Source organism: Canis lupus, chromosome 28, assembly GCF_003254725.2.
Source record: "Canis lupus dingo isolate Sandy chromosome 28, ASM325472v2, whole genome shotgun sequence".
Lineage (NCBI taxonomy): Eukaryota > Metazoa > Chordata > Mammalia > Carnivora > Canidae > Canis > Canis lupus.
Genome location: NC_064270.1, coordinates 41,333,178 through 41,352,308, shown reverse-complemented (window position 1 = coordinate 41,352,308; position 19,131 = coordinate 41,333,178). Strand labels below are relative to the sequence as shown.

The following is a 19,131-nucleotide window of genomic DNA, read 5'->3' as shown; positions in this document are numbered from 1 at the left end:
GGAAGGGCCGGGAGAAGAGGGGCGGGGCGGGGGAGGGGCCGGGAGGGGCGGGACGGAGACGGCCGAGTCCGGGGCGGGGAGGGGTGGGGAGGGGCCGGGAGGGGAGGGGTGGGGAGGGCCGGCCGGCTCCGGGAGGGGAGGGGAGGGGAGGGGCGGGACGGGGCGGGGCAGGGCGGGGAGGGGCGGGAAGGGGCGGGGCCGGGAGGGGCAGAGACTGCCCAGTCCCAGCAGGGAGGGGGGCGGGGGCGGGAAGGGGAGGGGCCGGGAGGGGCGGGGCGGGGGATGGGCAAGGAGGGGCCGGGAGGGGCGGAGACGGCCGAGTTCAGGCGGGGAGGGGAGGGGCGGGGGGAGGGGGAGGGGAGGGGGAGGGGAGGGGGCCGAGGGCGGGGCGGGGGAGGGGCCGGGAGGGGCCGGGAGGGGCGGAGACTGCCGAGTCCAGGCGGGGAGGGGAGGGGAGGGGAGGGGAGGGGAGGGGAGGGGCGGGGCGGAAGGCCCCGCCGCGGGGATTAGAGTCGCAGCAGGAGTTGAGAGACGCAGGGGAGGCAGAGACAGGCAGGGAGCCAGGGAGGCCAGTGCAGCATTAGCGATGACAGCCCGGAGCGTCTGGGGTCTTCGGGAGGGGGCGGGGGGGGGGTAGAGCGAGGGGAGTTGGGAGGCTGCTGGTGGAAGGGGGACAGGAGGGAGGCGCTGCGGAAGCTGGAGCCTCACTCGCACCTCTGCTCGGGCCCAGTGACCAGGCTCCAGGCCTGTGACGTGGGGTCACTCCTTCAGGGGCGGTTCCTCTGCTTCCAAAGCCGGGTGTTGGGCTCACGAGGCGTCGGTCTCGGTGGCTTCCCTCGGGCGGCTGAACCGTTTCCAGCTTGTGACTCAAAGTGAGAGACGTGTGACTCCTCCGTGAACACCCAGGGGGACAGTAGGGGCTTCCCCTGGCCGACTTTCCATCCCCTGCTTGTGTCGGGGAGTAGGGGAGGGGGTCAGTAGTAACATCAAAGATCACATGATCACCGATCACCAAGGAAATATAAGAATGAGGAAGTTTGAAATACTATGAAAATGACCAAAATGTGACACAGAGACATAAAGTGAACATTTGCTATTGGAAAAATGGGACCAAAGGCTGGCTCCGTGGGGCCTTGCCACAGAGCAAGTGCACAGGTGTAGCATCTGCGAGTGTGACCGCGTGAAGCCAGGTACACCGTGTGCCTGCGAGCGCCCTGCTCGGCTGCTTGCCCACCCTCTGCAAGGGTGGCGGAGAGGCCTGGCTCCCGCTGGGGACCCGGACAGGCACCGGCTGCCACACTCTTCAGCCCTTGAACCACAAGCGGGCGTGTTCCCCATTATTCCCGATGCCCAGGGAAGGGCCGCACAGCCTGTTTCCACATGGGCACTGGGCAGGGTCCCCGGGCTCCTAGGCTGGACGTCACCCCCCGGCTCCCCAGAGCCTGCTCTGGGGAGACACGGGGCGGCCGCGCTGGACCCAGGCTGCCCTCGGTGTGCCCGCCGCCCTGGCAGCGCCCTGGGAACCTCCCTCCCCTGTGCGGCCCTGCGCAAGGGCCCAGATGGGCAGGCAGGTGCCCGCGGCCGAGGACAGCAGAGGCTCGGGGAAGCGAGACCTGCCACAACCCGGGAGACCCCAGACAGGCAGGCAGGTGCCCGCGGCCAAGGACAGAGGCTCGGGGAAGCGAGACCTGCCATGACCCGGGAGACCCCAGACGGGCAGACAGGTGCCCGCGGCCGAGGACAGCAGAGGCTCAGGGAAGCAAGACCCCAGGCAGCCTGTGTCCCCACCTCCGCAGGGCAGGGCACAGCTGGCCCGGAGGGCACGTCCACAGGGGGGCAGGGGTGCCAGGCTTCTCCATGAGGCCTTGAGGTCTCCGGCCTGAGCTTTGGGCAGACGCTCGCCAGCTGTTCACCAGGTGTTTGCCCTCGTTTCTCAGATTAGGGTTGGACATTCCCAGCAGCTTCCCTGGGGCATGACAAGAAGGCATGGTGGCCGAGCCCTGGGGTTCTCCGTGCTGCTCTGTCCTCGGTGAGCTTGGCTCCCGAGAGTGTGGGAATCACGGGCGGGGACCGGGTGTGCAGCGAGTCAGGCAGCGTGGGCGATGGAACGTGGCCTCAAAGAGCATCTCGAGAACAAGCCTGGGACACAACCCAAACTCTTAGGGTGAACCCTGGATCCTTGAAGCCGGACCTCAGTCTTGCCCTCAGCCCTATACTCTCACCCTCATCTCTGACCCCTACTTTAGCCCCTGCCCCTGAGCTCAAAAATCCCATCTTTACCTGTCATCTGCCTCTGCCTTGGCTCTGTGTATGAATCCGGCATCACAGAGCTGATGAAGACAAGCCACAGTGGTGCTGGGGACATCCAGGACGGTACGCAGAAACCGTAAGTTCTCAGATTCCCTCTGAAGGCTGAATACACTCATGTTTACAAAATTTAGGTTTCATTTTTTTTGGCCTTCCAAGTTACTAGTTTCACTGCATATACTTCATTTTTTTAATGACAACAACTTTTGACATCTGTCTTATTGCAACATGGTGTTACTAACTGCAGTCACCATTCTGTACATTATGTCCCACCATGTATTTATTTTATGTCTGGAAGTTTATACCTTTGACCCACTTGAACCGTTTCTTCATCAGTATGCTTTTACTTTATTTTTTGAAGATTTTATTTATTTTGAGAGAGTGTGTGTGTACACGAGTGGGGGGAGGGCAGAGGGGGTGGGAGAAGCAGACTCCCCGCTGAGTGCAGAGCCTGACATGGGGCTCGCTCCCACGACCCTGAGATCATGACCTGAGCTGAAACCAAGAGTCAGGAGCTTAACCGACTGAGCCACCCAGGCACCGCCCCCCATATGCTTTTAAAGTCATAAAACAATTTAAAAAAAAAACACCATATTCTAGTAAATTAACTTGAACATTATCAGACTTTGTTATAGGATGAAGACATTAAGTATGGGGATGTGAAAAGGATCCAGTATTCTTAGAGCATACCAGGTACTAACCACAGGTCTCTCCTCCACCGAGTCAACTGATGCGGATATAAGGGTTTTCTTTTTTTCTTTTTTTTTTAATTTTTTTATTTATTTATGATAGTCACAGAGAGAGAAAGAGAGAGAGGCAGAGACATAGGCAGAGGGAGAAGCAGGCTCCATGCACCGGGAGCCCGATGTGGGATTCGATCCCGGGTCTCCAGGATCGTGCCCTGGGCCAAAGGCAGGCGCCAAACCTCTGTGCCACCCAGGGATCCTGGATGTAAGGGTTTTCATTGCTGATGTCATGATGTTTATTTCTAGCAATTTCCCCGATTCTGTTTTTATACTTCCCATCACTCTGCTCTTCCATCTTCTCATGCATGTTTTCCACCTTCCACTAGCTCCTTGAACACACTAATCATGAAGATTTTAAGGTCCTCGTCTGGGAGATCCAAAATCTCTGTCATCTGTTAACTGATCCTATTGATTTCTTCATTTCTTGATTGTGGTAGTTTTTTTCCTTGCTATTTTGTGTGTATAATTTTTAAAATTCAATGCTGAACACCATGTGGGTGCAGGAAAAACTGAGGTAAATCATAATTATCCTGGAAACCGGCATGACTGTTATTCTGTCAGGCCATTGATGTGGAAAGTTGAAACAATCCAGACAAGAGTTGAGCTAAATTTGGGATTTGTTGTTATCATTACTTCTTTTATGCCAAGACTTCACATTTCTCCAAGGGAGTCATCTCACTGCCTTGGGCACAGGGCAGAGGCTGGGGTGCCGGGATGCCTTTCTCAACCCAGGTGTCCACACTCAGCTTTCAGCCACTTCTCCATTGTTCTTGCCTCTGTCGCGCAGCAGATGGCTGCCGACGGGTTCTGGGCTCACTGTGAGGGGCAGGGGACCCTCTGTGTCCTGCTGACCCTCAGCCCTGTGCAGGCTCTCGCACCTGGGCAGGATGCTCCTGTCTGTCCTGCTGACCCTCAGCCCTGTGCAGGCTCTCGCACCTGGGCAGGATGCTCCTGTCCCGCCCTCCTCTGCTGCCCAGCCTGCCTGGCGGGGGGGGGGGGGGGGGGGGGCGGGATGTCTGCCTCACACATCCCCCTCAGCCTGCGGTAGAGCTTCCTACCTGCCCTCAGGGGCTCAGGACTTTGCTTCCTGTTTGTCCCCAGCAGCCCTGGTCCTTGCCTGCCCTTCCCCAACAGCTTAAGGCTTTCTTGTCAGTGAGGAACAAAGGTCAGGTGGGTGGTGGTTTCTCCAGGCCCCCCCCCCCCCCCCCCCCCCCCCCGCACTCAGGCCCTCAGGCCTGTCCGCATCGCTGAGAGGGAAAGCGCTGCCCCCCGCCCCCCCCACCAGCTTCGGCCGACCCCATCTGTCCTGCGAGCTTATGGCGAGCGAATGAAGGCCCCTTCTCTTTCCTGTCCAAGCCCCCCAGCTCTTCCTGCCCAGACTTGGGCTCTGGCAATTCATTAACATTGGGGCAGACTTCTCCCTGTCCAGGTGACGGCTTCCTCTCCTCCCCCCTTGCAGAGTTCTGCCCCGCCTGGGATTTCAGGTAAGGCCACTTTGACCGGTGCTTTGTCTGGCTCTTTCTTGTCAGGAGGACAACACTCTTGAGCTTTCTACAGCTTGGTGGAAGTGGAACTCATATTTTCCTAACAGCTCTCGTTCAGTGAGGGGAACTCATGCCAGCAAATATCTTCCATGTTATAAAAAGGCCTGTGGATGACGGTCACACCCAGTTAAAACCTGTCATACATAGGACTGAAGTCATTGGCGCCAGCACTTACTTAGTATCCAGCGGGCATCTACTCTATGTGAGTTCTGATCGCGTTGAGGAAATAGATCTTGCGGGGATTTTAACCAGAGATGCTGGTGGCCACAGGTGGGCCGAGACTGTTCTGCTTTCCTCTGGTTTGTCTTTTATTTCAATCTGGGTAAGAAGCAGAGCTTGAAAGACTGACGTATGCTCAATAATCCATTACACATCGGGTCAATGTTCAGCTCCCTTTGATCAACAGCAGGCTTTAAGGTAAAATTCTGCAGAGTGGTGGTCAGGAATAAAAATACCTCCATTCGAGCAAGACTTTCTCCAAGACATGCCCGTTTTCCTGGAAGCAAAAATCATTTCATTAATTGACTTTTGTGAAGACTGACAAAGGAAAATGGAAATTTTATCGTCCAGAGTTCTTTTTGTTCTTTGCCCTCCAAAGATGGCTGGAACCTGGTCACCTGTCAGGATGACAGGATGGGAAGCCTCCCAGTGATCATCTCCAGGTACCAGAGGGAAGTGACAGAAATACCATTTTCAGAAAAGTTCATGTTGAGCTGGAGGGTGGCCTCTTTCATCATCTAGAGATTATTTTCACATGCGCACAAGAAAAATTCGATTTTTACATTGTTTTTATTGTAGATGGCCATGTATTTCAGGGGCAAGTGAAAATCATTTCACAATCATTTCCACAATCATTTTATTACAAACTATATTTTAAAATATACTGAATTGATTTATCTGTGATTCCATTTTAATGAATTAAATTGATAGATGGCCGGAAATGTGGAGTTTTATTTACCAATAGAGAAAGGCACGAAGAAGTCACTCTTCTGAAAGCTGCCATTTTCATCCAGAAAATGGTTCGGATCAAACCTTTGTGGGTTCGTAAACTCTTTACTGTCGTACAAAACAGAGGAGAGCAATGGGAACACAGTTGTGCCCTAAAACCAAGAAAATCTGATGGTTAACTGAGGCACTTCTTTCCAGAGAGCCCAGTGTCAGTTGGTGGAAGGTGGGATGACAAGTGACGCAGGTGACTCTGTGGGGAATGGCTCCATCATGACACTGGATCTGCGGCTTTCCCTGCATCTGCAGGAGGAATAGTTCAGGGACACATGACACACTGGGGGAGTCAGGTGGCAGTTGATGCTGAAGTGTCCAAGCAAATGGGTAGGACTCTCTGATCCAGGGCGTGAATATGAAATAGACCCTCGGGGTTCCCGCCTTTGCCACCACGTAAACACAGACTCTAAGACACACATCCTTGGATCTGCCTTCACCCTCACAGGAGCTGGTTCCCAGAGCCAGCGCAAAGCTTGAAAAATGATAACAGAAAAAAACTACTGAGAGAGGGAAATTTTGTGAACCTGTCTACAGCAGTGGTAAATCCAAGAAATTTTCTGTCTGATACTTTTTAATGAAAAGCAGAATTGTTTATTAAGGGGTTACAAACGGGAGCAAAACAATGAGGACAGAACAGAAAGAGAAGACCATTGTGGTTCATAAAGAAAACCATCGCAGCTGAGTAGATGATACTTATATTTTGCTGAGGGAAGATGTGAACATATGATGGTGCAGATTGTGTATGTAAACATGCAATTGTAAAACACAACACTTTAGGAGGAGCCTGAGCTTGAAGAAACATGAAGTGATGAGGACTGTGAATTTGATGGCTATGCAAGTGAGGATGAGGTGTAGGCCTGTTTTTTGAAAAAAAATGTAAGTCACAAAATATGCTTTCTTTTTAAGTATTGTCTTTTCTACCTTCTCTTTATTCTTTATTTTGTAAATCTCATCATCATGTTGCAATTTGCCTTTCCCGTCTCCCTGTCTCAGACTCTGTCTCTCCTATCTTATTTCTCTTTATTTCCCTGCAGTGGATCCTTGATAATCTTCCCCAGATCCGTCAGCACTTTATTTCTCACTTCAGCTGTGCATAATAGATCCATTATGCTGTTTAGTCCAACTATTATCCTTTAACATTTAAAACAACTGCTTATGTATTTAAATAACAGCTTTATTGGGATATAAGTTACATATCATAAAATTTAATCCTTTAAAGCATACAGTGCAGTGGTTTTAGCATATCCACAGTTGTGTAACCATTGCCTACTTTTAAACATTTTATTCACACCAAAGAAACCCCCATACTGCATTAGTAGTCATTCCCCATTCCCTTTGACTCCCAAACCTGATAAACACTAGTCTAATATCTGGCTCAAAGGATTTCCTAATCTGGACATTTCATATAAATGGGATCATACAAAACACATCCTTTGATCTTGTTTTTCTCATTTAGCATATTACTTTTAAGGTTTACATGTGTTGTAAAATGAATTGGTACATCATTTCTTTTTATGACTGAATAATACTCCATTGTACAGATAGACTTCTTTTTAATCTATTTGTGAGTTTTGGACATTCGAGTTGTTGCCATTTTTTTGGCTGCCATAAAGAATGCTGCTGGAGACACTTGTGTACAGGATGTGTGTGCGTGCGCGCACGTGTGTGTGTGTGTGTGTGTGTATTCACTGTTTGGTTTGTGAATTCTGCCCCCTAATAGCAGTGAAACTTTTGTGTCTAAACCTAGGCATGGCATAGGACTGGGCTTTGTCCTTACCCAGAATCCTTGGCAGTGATGATTCTCCATTGTGCTTGTTGGCTTGTGAGAGGAATTTTCTGGGTCTCATAGAGCGCATGGTCTTCATGCTGGGGTCAGGTCTAGCTGCTGCCCCACATGGACCAGTACACCGTTCTTGCCCATGGGGCTCAAATCTCTGGCCCCTAGCTGCTAGGATCTCTCAAAGCCTCTATCCATGTGAGTCACCCACGTTTTTACCAGTACTTGGTAATAAAATTTTTTTAAGTTACCTAGAGTATTATAGACTATAATTACAGTTTTAATTTGCACTTGCTAGTTTGCTTGAATATCTTTCCATACACATATTGACTTTCTAGGTGTTCTGGTCTGTGATTCTCTTAGTTTTATCTTTTGTTCATTTGTTCTTTGTTCTGTGTTTTATTTCCTTATGATTTGGGGAGTTCTTTACATAATTTAGCAGTTATTTATTTATCAGTTATATGCACTACAGGTATTTGTTCATGATCTTTAGCTTAGCTCTGGCCTTGTGTTGTGTTTGTTCTACAGAACATTTTCCCTTTTAATGAAATCACATTTGGCCATGCTTTTCTTCAAGATTGTGCCATTTCCATTGCGTTTGAGAAGAATTTTCCTGCCCCAATATCATAAAAATATTCTCCTGTTATTATAAATGAATTAATTTACTTCTTTTTTTTTTAGATTTTATTTATTTATTTATTCATGATAGACACAGAGAGAGAGGGAGAGAGAGGCAGAGGGAGAAGCAGGCTCCATGCAGGAAGCCCGACGTGGAACTCGATCCCAGGAGTCCAGGATCAGGCCCTGGGCCAAAGGCAGGCGCCAAACCACTGAGCCACCTAGGGATCCCCAATTAATTTACTTCTTGCATGAAAGTGCTCAATATTTCCAGAAATACCTTTTCTGTGGTTTGAGGTAGGGACTTCATAGGGATTTTTTTCTATCGTCATTTACTGAACAGTCTTTTCTGTCCCTAATTTACAATATCCCCTCATCACACACACCTGTCTAGGTCTCTTTCTAGGCTCCCTACTCTGTTCCCTGGGGGGAATCCCCACTATTTGAAACAATCACAATATCCACTGACATTAATTTAATATTATCACTCACCTTTTAAAAATGTATATGACTTTTCTTGGCATGTTTCCATTCTATATGAATCTAGGATCTTCTTGTTGTGTTCCATAGAAAACATAGTTCAGGTCAACTAATATTCGATAAAGGAGGAAAGACTATCCATTGGAAGAAAGACAGTCTCTTCAATAAATGGTGCTGGGAAAATTGGACATCCACATGCAGAAGAATTTAACTAGACCACTCTCTTGCACCATACACAAAGATAAACTCAAAATGGATGAAAGATCTAAATGTGAGACAAGATTCCATCAAAATCCTAGAGAAGAACACAGGCAACACCCTTTTTGAACTCAGCCACAGTAACTTCTTGCAAGATACATCCACGAAGGCAAAAGAAACAAAAGCAAAAATGAACTATTGGGACTTCATCAAGATAAGAAGCTTTTGCACAGCAAAGGATACAGTCAACAAAACTCAAAGACAACCTACAGAATGGGAGAAGATATTTGCAAATGACATATCAGATAAAGGGCTAGTTTCCAAGATCTATAAAGAACTTATTAAACTCAACACCAAAGAAACAAACAATCCAATCATGAAATGGGCAAAAGACATGAAGAGAAATCTCACAGAGGAAGACATAGACATGGCCAACATGCATATGAGAAAATGCTCTGCATCACTTGCCATCAGGGAAATACAAATCAAAACCACAATGAGATACCACCTCACACCGGTGAGAATGGGGCAAATTAACAAGGCAGGAAACAACAAATGTTGGAGGGGATGCGGAGAAAAGGGAACCCTCTTACACTGTTGGTGGGAATGTGAACTGGTGCAGCCACTCTGGAAAACTGTGTGGAGGTTCCTCAAAGAGTTAAAAATAGACCTGCCCTACGACCCAGCAATTGCACTACTGGGGATTTACCCCAAAGATACAGATGCAGTGAAACACCGGGACACCTGCACCCCGATGTTTCTAGCAGCAATGTCCACAGCAATGTCCAACCTGTGGAAGGAGCCTCGGTGTCCAACGAAAGATGAATGGAAAGAAGATGTGGTTTATGTATACAATGGAATATTACTCAGCTATTAGAAATGACAAATACCCACCATTTGCTTCAACGTGGATGGAACTGGAGGGTATTATGCTGAGTGAAGTAAGTCAGTCGGTGAAGGACAAACATTCTATGTTCTCATTCATTTGGGGAATATAAATAATAGTGAAAGGGAATATAAGGGAAGGGAGAAGAAATGTGTGGGAAATATCAGAAAGGGAGACAGAACGTAAAGACTGCTAACTCTGGGAAACGAACTAGGGGTGGTAGAAGGGGAGGAGGGCGGGAGGTGGGAGTGAATGGGTGACGGGCACTGGGGGTTATTCTGTATGTTAGTAAATTGAACACCAATAAAAAATAAAAAAAAATCAAAAAAAAAGAAAACATAGTTCAAAGTTTTATATGACTTTATAGATTAATATGGGAAAAATATCACCTTGGTGTTATTTTTTCTCTACTAATATATTAAGAATAACTCTATTTATTTAGGTCTTCTTTATGCCCTTCAATAGCTTGTTAATTCTCTCCACAAATGTCTTGCAGAGATCTTGTTAGATTAATTCCTATGACTTCATTTCCTATAATTTTGAGTCCATTTTAAGTGGACGTTCTTTAAATAAACATAAAATAATTTGTGTTTCACTATTGCTGATGTATGTAACCCATATTTTCTATCATATGAGTTTAAGATCATAAATTTTTATCACTAAAATATTATATTTGTTCCTAAATAAAAAAGAGAGCTGTGCAGCATACATTTTCTTTCCAATTCTCTTCTTGCTGCCCATGTAATTATCCCTTTATATCTTACTATTGTTTAAATCCAAATATATTCCAATTTCCATGAGAATTTCTGTTCTTAACTGATTATTTGATCTATTCCCTCACACTCTTTTGTTCTTTATCAGTCTCTCTAGAGGTTTGCTATTTTACCATTTTTCTCCCAAATCTAGATTTTATTTTTTTTCTATCATTAGTTTCTTTTTGGTATTATGACCTCATTTGTGCTCTCTTAGAGTCTGCACTGTTATTCTTTCTCTACCTTCTAATTGTAATATTCACTCATTAAACTCGAATCTGTCCTTTCTCTCTTTCAATATTCCTTTTGTCTTCCTTAGGTATATTGCACAAGCATTTCTAGTGGAGCTTTATTTAACTACTATTCAAGTGCAAACTCTATTGGAAATTGTGAAATCTCTGGAATAAAAACTGCCCAAAATATTTTTTTCTCCTACCTTTTCTTAAGATATAAAAAATTTTTTGATCATGATTATTAAAATGCCTCTTAAGAAAACAAGTAATTTTTTGGTAAAGTTTTTACTTACACAGAGTCAGCAAATGGGGCTAATAGAAACCCACTTCCCATAAAATAAAAAATCAGGCACTTAATTGTCATAATACAAGAATGTAAAGAAAGATGACTGACCTTAGGAATGTAGAACTGTCTGAACTTGGTGTCCTGAGTCACAGCATGAGGCAGATTAGAGGGGATGAGATTGATGTATCTCTGGACCTCATGCACCACGGCATCTGTGTAAGGCATCTGGGCCCTGTCGTTCATGCAGGGGACCCGGTCCCGGCCCACCACTCTGTCAATTTCCTCGTGAATTTTACCTGCATGAAACAACAGTGTCACTCATAAGCCATCCAGATGACATCCTGAAATGTCATCTGAAACTGGGCTACAGGGGTCCAGAAACTCAATTCTACAAATTCACAAAGGAAAGCATTCACTTCTATAAGTCATGCTGTTTGAAACTGTGGTAGAAACATGTTTGATTTGCCTGAAATTGCCCATAATGCAGGATGTGCCCAGGACCCCCCATGAGATGATCCTGTTAGCCTGAATCCTTCACTTGTTCTTTATGAGAACTAAAAGGGCAGGGTTACAACCATTCAGTTCCACACAGATATTTGCAAGCTATACTGCAGACAATTCTGACTCCGGAAGACCATCTAAGATGTCACTAGCAACCAGTATTCTGAACATTTATGAGAAGTGGTGGGAAAGATACTTACTAAGTGTACTAGACAATCAGCTAGAAACCTGTTCCTCTCAACAACACTCTAGGGTAGGTTTTAATCTTGTTTTTTAAAAAACATTTTATTTACTTATTTGAAAGAGAAAGAGAGTGAGCATGGGCAGAGAGAGAAGCAGGCTCCCCGTGGAGCAGGGGTCATGAGCAGGTCCCCCCTGGGATCATGACCTGAGCTGAAAGCAGACACTTCACCTACTGAGCTACCCAGGTGCCCAAATATTCTTGTTTTTAAGAGGCAACAACTACAATTCAGAGACATCAAGTGACCTCATGGAGGCTATCCTATTGTGGAGCCAGGATGGAAACCAAGGCTGTTTTACTGTAACCACACAATGCTTTTGGAACAAAACTTTCTAAGTGAAGAAAGTGTTGATTTCCTTAAAGCTCTCAAGAGACAGCTATTCTAATTTCATGAAATAGCTCCAGAGAACCACAGAAGCACTAGAGAGGGGCCCTCAGCTCTCACTTTGTGTTGCTTTGTACCAAGAGGGAGACTGAACTGAGAATGCACGTTTGTCCTGAGCCACACAGCCAATGTGCGGCACATGTGCAACAGGCATGTCACATGCCGACCCTCGTGTGTGAAATGAAGTTTGAGATTCAGAAACTAATTCCTTCCTCTTTCACTGATCAAAAAATTATTTATGTCATTTGATATCATCTTCATTGTGATTAAATATTTCAGTTTATTTATTGCCTGCTTGTATAAGGCAGTATATACAGGGGTTTCCAAGGACATATCAAAATTTGGGAATAATGATCAAAAGTTGGGCAGCCTAACTCAGTGGTTTAGCGCCACCTTCAGCCCAAGCATGATCCTGGAGACCCGGGATCGAGTCCCACGTCGGGCTCCCTGCACGGAGCCTGCTTTTCCCTCTGCCTGTGTCTCTGCCTCTCTCTCTCTGTGTCTCTCATGTCTCAATAAAATCTTTTTAAAAATGATCAAAAGTTATTTTAGTTATTCTAAATAATTTCTAAAAATTTATCCTAAAGCCATGATCAAAGGCATATAAAATTTTTGGTACAATGATCTTTTTCAAATTATGTAAAAAAATGTAAAACAATTGAAATTCTCACAAATAATTGCAAAAAATGTAAAACAATTGAAATTCTCACAAATAATGAATTAGTTAAATTATAGTATGCTTCAGTATGAATAATTACATGCTAATTTAAAATAATATTTTATAAGAATTCCTAATAATGTGTAAACAAGCCCATGATGTATTACTAAGTGAAAAAATAAGGTTCAATACAGTAAAATTCTGATTGCTTGTGAAATGTGTATGTGCACACAGAAAGAGGGTTAGGAAGGAGACTGTCGGGACCCCTGGGTGGCTCAGCGGTTAAGCATTTGCCCTTGGCTCAGGGGGTCCTGGGATGGAGTCCCACATCGGGATCCCTGTGAGGAGCCTACTTCTCCCTCTGCCTATGTCTCTGCCTCTCTGTGTCTCTCACAAATAAATATAAAATATTTTTTAAAAAAAGAAGGAAGGAGACTGTCCAATGCAAATATACACTTATATCTGAATGATAGAACTGCTTAGTGAATTTTTTAAAATTTGTCTACGTAATTTTCTGTATTTTCCAATTTTTATAGGATGGACCCGTGTTAATTAACTTTTAAATCAGGGAAAGCTAGTACATGAAAAAATTACCTGGAAGAAATAACTGTTGAAGAGTTGGGATGCCATCTTCTTCCCCGTGTTGCCCCCACCCCAGCCCAAATGCTCACTCACCCTCCACCTCAGGGTGCTTCAGCAGGATCAGCAGCGCCAGCCGCAGGGTGTTTGTGACTGTCTCAGTGCCAGCACTGAACAGATTAAAGCCAACAGCTACTAGGTTCTCCAAGTTAAATTCAGAATATGGATTGTGTTTTTCCTGTAGATAATGGAGTGATCAGTACATGATTTCATAAGTTCACTACTAGGTACAGACAGATGCAGGTTAGAAATGGTAATAAGCCCTTAGGAAGTTGAATATTTACTGTGTATACGAATGGTTATTTTTATGTCTTTTTTTGCCAAGTGATTTTCATTTGATACATAATTTGTAATTGGCAAAGAAATTATTTCTAAAATTTTGCATAGTGGAAAATATATCTTAGGATGTTTCACTTTTGACAGCCTTGAAGGTAAAAACAACAGGACCTGCTTGTGTATAAACACATGCACATGACACACCTGTTCGTGTGCATGGACTCACACACAGACAAGCATACTCGCAGTATCCCCCAAGGCACTTATCATCTGTCCAGGTGGGCTCTGTCCAGGCATTAGAATAAGGTGACCTGAGCCCCCAAAGTAGTGATGGCAGCAACTGTCACTCTGCATATCAGCCAGTTTGCCCACAGTTGTAGGATCAGCCAGTGAGCTCCTCAGGGCAAACAGTGGCACTTGGGCCACTTTGCCAACAGGTGCACATACTCAGCCATCCATCAGTTAATGAGGGAAGGGTATGTGCTCCACATGTGAACAAGAAGGTTGGGAAACACACAGCAGAGGCCCAGGGGCTTCCAGACAGGGATTGGTTGACAGGCCTGGACCTGAGTGCCTGGAACCCAGAAGAACACATCTGTGCTCCAAGGGCCACACAGCCGTCACACATACCTCCTCCATCCTGTCGAGGAAGCAGTCAGTGTAGTCCCGGGGCTGCTCAGGCTTCAGAGTCTCTTGATGCTGTGCCACTTTCTCCAAAATGAAATTTTTTATATTCTGAATGTTTTTAAAAAATTTCTGGTGTCTCCCAGGAAGATAGTGAATGAATGATGGCCACAAATTGTAGAGCTGTAAGGAAAAGCCACATCCCCATTCTATCACCAGGAATCAAACACCAAGAGAGGGTTGTGTGGTCCTGAAGCATCTCTGTTCCACGGGACCCTACCCTCTGCAGCCCCTTCTTGTTTCTGGGTGCAGGATCTCAGGGTGGGCTCCTGCCTGCATTAGCAAGAGCCAGGGAAGCTTGAGGGCATCTCAGAAGAGACATACTGGCACAGGAAAGCCTGACTGCCCCTCATGGGCCCTCAGCTGTGTTCTGTCTCCCCATGTACACTCCGCACGGCTGCCTCCCTGCTGCCCAGGCTGGGACTCTGCACTCTGCTCACCCCTGGGACCAACGGCAGGCAATCCCACAACCAGGGACCATTGACTTCACCTGTGTCCAGAAAGAGCTTGCTATGGAAATGTTTTCATTCAGCAACATAATCAGCTGCTGCAATTCCTTGTCTTGGTAGTCAAGGCGCTCATTAAAGAGGATGGAGAAGATCATGTTGCAAGGAGCACAAGCAAAGATGAAGGTAGGGTCTACGGGCTGAGCTGATAAGAGGGAAGATTACAAACATCAAGGAAAACTTTCATGAATGGTCTACACTTTCCAAATAGAAAACAGGGAAGGTGGTCCCAGCGGTGTAGTGCTGGGCTCAGGGAAGCAAGGGGAGGTGGCCCTAACTCCCCCCAGATATCTGGCTGGCGGTGCATGCCGACCAACCCTGTGTGTGTGAGAGGGCCTGCATCAGGTGCTGGGCTTCCTCCTGGATGCGGTCCTCAATGCTCCTCTTCCCCATCCCAAAGTTCCGCAGGGTCATGAGGGTAAACCGACGCATTTGCTTCCACCGCTCACCATGGCTGAACACAATTCCTGAGGGAAGAACCAAGGACAGGAGTCTGGTCACCAGAGGGCAGGCAGAGGGGCCCTGGCACATGATGGACACTTGATACTATGGGGCTTCCTTGAGAACTTTCAGAGGACCAGAGCATCATCAACTTTTCCTTTTCTACCCCAGGCTGATGCTAGAAAGTAGATTTTTTAGAGTCCACAGAATGTCAGTTCTTCCTGGAGGCAGCTCATCTGAAGGGCTTTACTCTCAGACTCATCCCAGTTTGGCTCTTGTCAAAAACCCAGTTGTCTGCTTCTCTCTCTTTGTCCTATAGGAAAGTGCCACATCCAGCTGTACAAATCTGAAGTCAGTTCTGCCACAGGATTGTCAGGAAATACCAGCATGAGAGGATGTGAGCTCACACTAGTTACCCATATCCATCAATGGGGGCAACAAAGATATTTCTGATAATTCCAGGAATTCTAATTAATGTCTTAGACCAATTCAATAGGATCTTGGCACTATGACCAAAACAATAAGTAGTAAAAAGAGGCAGCCAGGACAGAAGAGAGTTTGTAAGAATTAAAAACTTACAGCATCTTATCTTCTTCTGACAGTGATGGGCTAGGTGATTCTAATCAATCCCTTCTGCTGAGATAAGATAGACTAGGTGCTACATAAACATATGTATGGTTCATAAGGACCAGTAGGAAAGCAGTACGGAGCCAACAAGGGAATGAGGAACTGTGGGGGTTGCTTTCCAATAGAAGCACAAGTGAGAGACAAAAACCAAGCAGACCTGTTGAACACTGGGAAGGTCCTAGAAGCAAGAGTCAAGCCTGCCAAGGAGAGCATCTTCGGTAACCATCTGGGGCTGCACCCAGGAGTGAGACTGACCTGGAGATAGATCAACCCAACAGGTCCACAGCCCAGCTTGAAGCCACCTGCTGGTGCAGGGCTAGGGTGCCCCTGGTGCTGTTGCCCTACCTGCTTCAAGGAAGCAGTAAATCTTCTCTGTACGAAGATGCCATTACTCAAGCCTGAAATTATCCCTGCAATTTTTAAGATAAGTTGTCTGGAACCTAGTACAAAATTAGTAGGCATCCCAATAGATGAGCACAGCCACGAAAGTACAGGTCACAGAGACCGGCTGGAGCTCCATCTGGTGGCAAAATCAGAGACGTTATTAACTCTGAGTAGGTCAGTGTTAAAAACATGATTAAGAATTTGTTAGAGATTGAAAACAAATCATAGAACATCAAGTTTTCAAACTGAAAAATAGAATAACTAAAGTTAATACTCACATTTACACACAACCGAAGAGAGAACTTGTGAGCTGGAAACTTAGAAGAAAACAGGTCAAACAACAGAAGTTAAAGATACTGAAAATCCTGAAAGAATTTAAGAAAGTTTTCAGATAACATGTATTATTGGTAAGTAACAGGGAAAGAATATTATGGGAGAAATGCTTGTCTGTATGATGACAGAACTTTCTCAAACTAACACACGTACTTTAAAAATGCAGAAACCGGGAGGAGGCAAGATGGCAGAGAGTAGGGGTCCTTGTTTCATCTGGTCTGTTTAGCTAGAAAACTATCAAACCATCCTGAACACCTATGGATTCAACCTGAGATGTAAAGGAAGAATGGCTGTAACTCTACAAATGGAAAAGTGATCACTTTTTGCAAAGTAGAGCGCGGAGAAGAGAGACGGAGGGGACATATGGGAAGATAAATGCTGGGGGAGGGAGTCTGTGTAAGCTGGCTGCAGGATAGAGCAGCTGATAGAGACCTGGAGCTCAAAATCAGGACCTTTAGACATCTGCTCCTGTGAGACAATTCCTTGCCTGAAAGGTGCTCAGTGGTGAAGTGGGGCAGAATCACAACAGAGATGGTAGGGTCTCAAGAGGGAACCCCAGAAAGGACAGAGGTTCGTGAGTCAGCAGAGTTCCCCAGCATTGGAGCAGGAAGTGGGTTGAGGTCAACTCACTTTGCCATAAACTAAGAACTAAGGCCAGGTTGGATGACCACTGTTCATGTTGGGTCCCTGCAAAGGCCTGGAATGAAGCAAACCTCGGCCTTCTTCTGGGAGAGACAACTATGCACTCTACCAGGCAAACGCCGTCTGTGCCAGGGCCCAGTGACGGACAGAAATGGGGCAACCCTCTGCTTCCTCAAGGAGAGGCTGAGTTGTGCGCACACAAGCTGCTGAAAGCTTTCCCTGCCCGGGCCACAAAAGGAAGAACCAGAAGTAATACTCTCTGTCACAGATCTAAAGGATATGAATTTAAGTAAAATGTCAGAGATGGAATTCAGGATAACAATTAGAAAGTTACTAGTTGGGCTTGAAAAAAGCATAAAGACTCTAGAGAATATCCTAGTGCAGAAATGAGATCTAATCAAGCCAAAATTATAAATACTCTAACTGTAATGCAATCTAAACTGAATGCTCTAACAGTTAGGGAGAGTGAGGAAGAAGAGAAAGTAACATAGAAGACAAGTTGATAGAAAAGAAAGAAACCAAGGAAAAGAGAGAAAAACAACCAAATAGCTCATGAGGAGAGCCTCTGAGAGATAAGTGGTGCCAAAGAAAAAGAACATCAAAATTATTGGAATGCAGAGAGAGAGAGAGAAAGAGAGAGAACCAGAAGGCATATTTGAGCAAATCATAGCTGAGAACTTCTCTAATCTGGGGAAGGAAACAGGCATTCATATCCAAGACATAGAGAGGACCCCTCCCAAAATCAACAAAAACAGATCAGCACCCTGGGATATAATAATGAAAACTTCAGAGGTAAAGAGAAAATCCTGAAAGCAGCTCAAGATAAGAGATTCCTAACATACAGAGAGAGAAATATTAGATTGGCAGCAGACATCTCCACAGAGACCAGGCAGGCCAGAAAGGGCTGGTGTGATATATTCAGGGTCCTAAATGAGAAAAACATGCAGCCAAGAATACTTCATCCAGCAAGACTATCATTCAGAATAGAAGGAGAGATAAAGAGCTTCCAGGATAGACAGAAACCGAAAGAATATGTGACCACCAAATCCACTCTGCAAGAAATATTAAGGGGGACCCTGTAAGGGAAGCGAAAGCCTAAGAGTGATATGGACCAGAAAGAAACAGACAATCTGCATAAACAGGGACATTACAAGTAATACAATGACTCTAAATTCATATCTTTCAATAGTTACTCTGAATGTAAATGGCTAATTCTCCAATTAAAAGACACAGGGTATCAGATCGGATTTTAAAAGCAAGATCCATCCATATGCTGTATACAGAGACGCATTTTAGACCTAATGAGACCTTCAGACTGAAAATAAGGGGGTGGAGAACCATTTGCCATGCAAGTGGACCTCAAAAGAAAGCTAGGGTAGCAATCCTCACTTCAGATAAATTGTATTTCAAACCAAAGACTATAGTAAGAAATGAAGAAGAACGCTATATCATTTTAAAGGGTGTATCCAATAAAAATATAATATCTAACAATTATAAATATAGGAGCAGCCAATTATATCAACCAATTAATAACCAAAGTAAAGAAACATATAGATAATAATACATTGACAGTAGGGGACTTCATCACCCCACTCACAGCAATGGTCAGATCATCAGCAGAAGAGCAAGAAGAAACAGGGGCTTTGAATGACACACTGGGCCAGATGGACTTCACAGATCTATACAGAACATTCTACACTAAAGCAACAGAATACATAATCTTCTCAACAGAACATATAACTTTCTCCAGAATAGATTTACCGGGTTACATATCAGATCTCAACTGGTACCAAAAGATTGGGATTATTCCTTGCATATTTTCAGGCCACAACACTTTGAAACTTGAAATCAATCATAAGAAATTTGGAAGAAACTCAAACACTTGGACGTTACAGAGCATCCTAGTGAATGAATGGGTCAACCAGAAGAACAGTAAAACAGATCAAACAGAAATTAGGAGCTTGTTCTTTAAAATAATTAATAAG

At 45.4% G+C, this 19,131-nt stretch overlaps 1 protein-coding gene across 2 annotated transcripts in view; it reads right to left on the bottom strand.

The window, feature by feature from the left end:
• Positions 1–2,911: 2,911 nt before the first annotated feature.
• LOC112672554 (cytochrome P450 2C23-like) overlaps positions 2,912–19,131 on the bottom strand; it is a 34,179-nt gene continuing 17,959 nt past the window's right edge. For both annotated transcript variants that reach the window (XM_025467748.3, XM_035707934.2), the window contains 7 exons: positions 15,037–15,186; positions 14,704–14,864; positions 14,160–14,336; positions 13,290–13,431; positions 10,938–11,125; positions 5,556–5,697; positions 2,912–5,093 (listed from right to left, as the gene is read on the bottom strand). In XM_025467748.3, the coding sequence (XP_025323533.1) occupies positions 4,906–5,093; positions 5,556–5,697; positions 10,938–11,125; positions 13,290–13,431; positions 14,160–14,336; positions 14,704–14,864; positions 15,037–15,186 (1,148 nt within the window). In that variant the 3' untranslated portion in view covers positions 2,912–4,905. The remainder of the gene's footprint in view (positions 5,094–5,555; positions 5,698–10,937; positions 11,126–13,289; positions 13,432–14,159; positions 14,337–14,703; positions 14,865–15,036; positions 15,187–19,131) is intronic.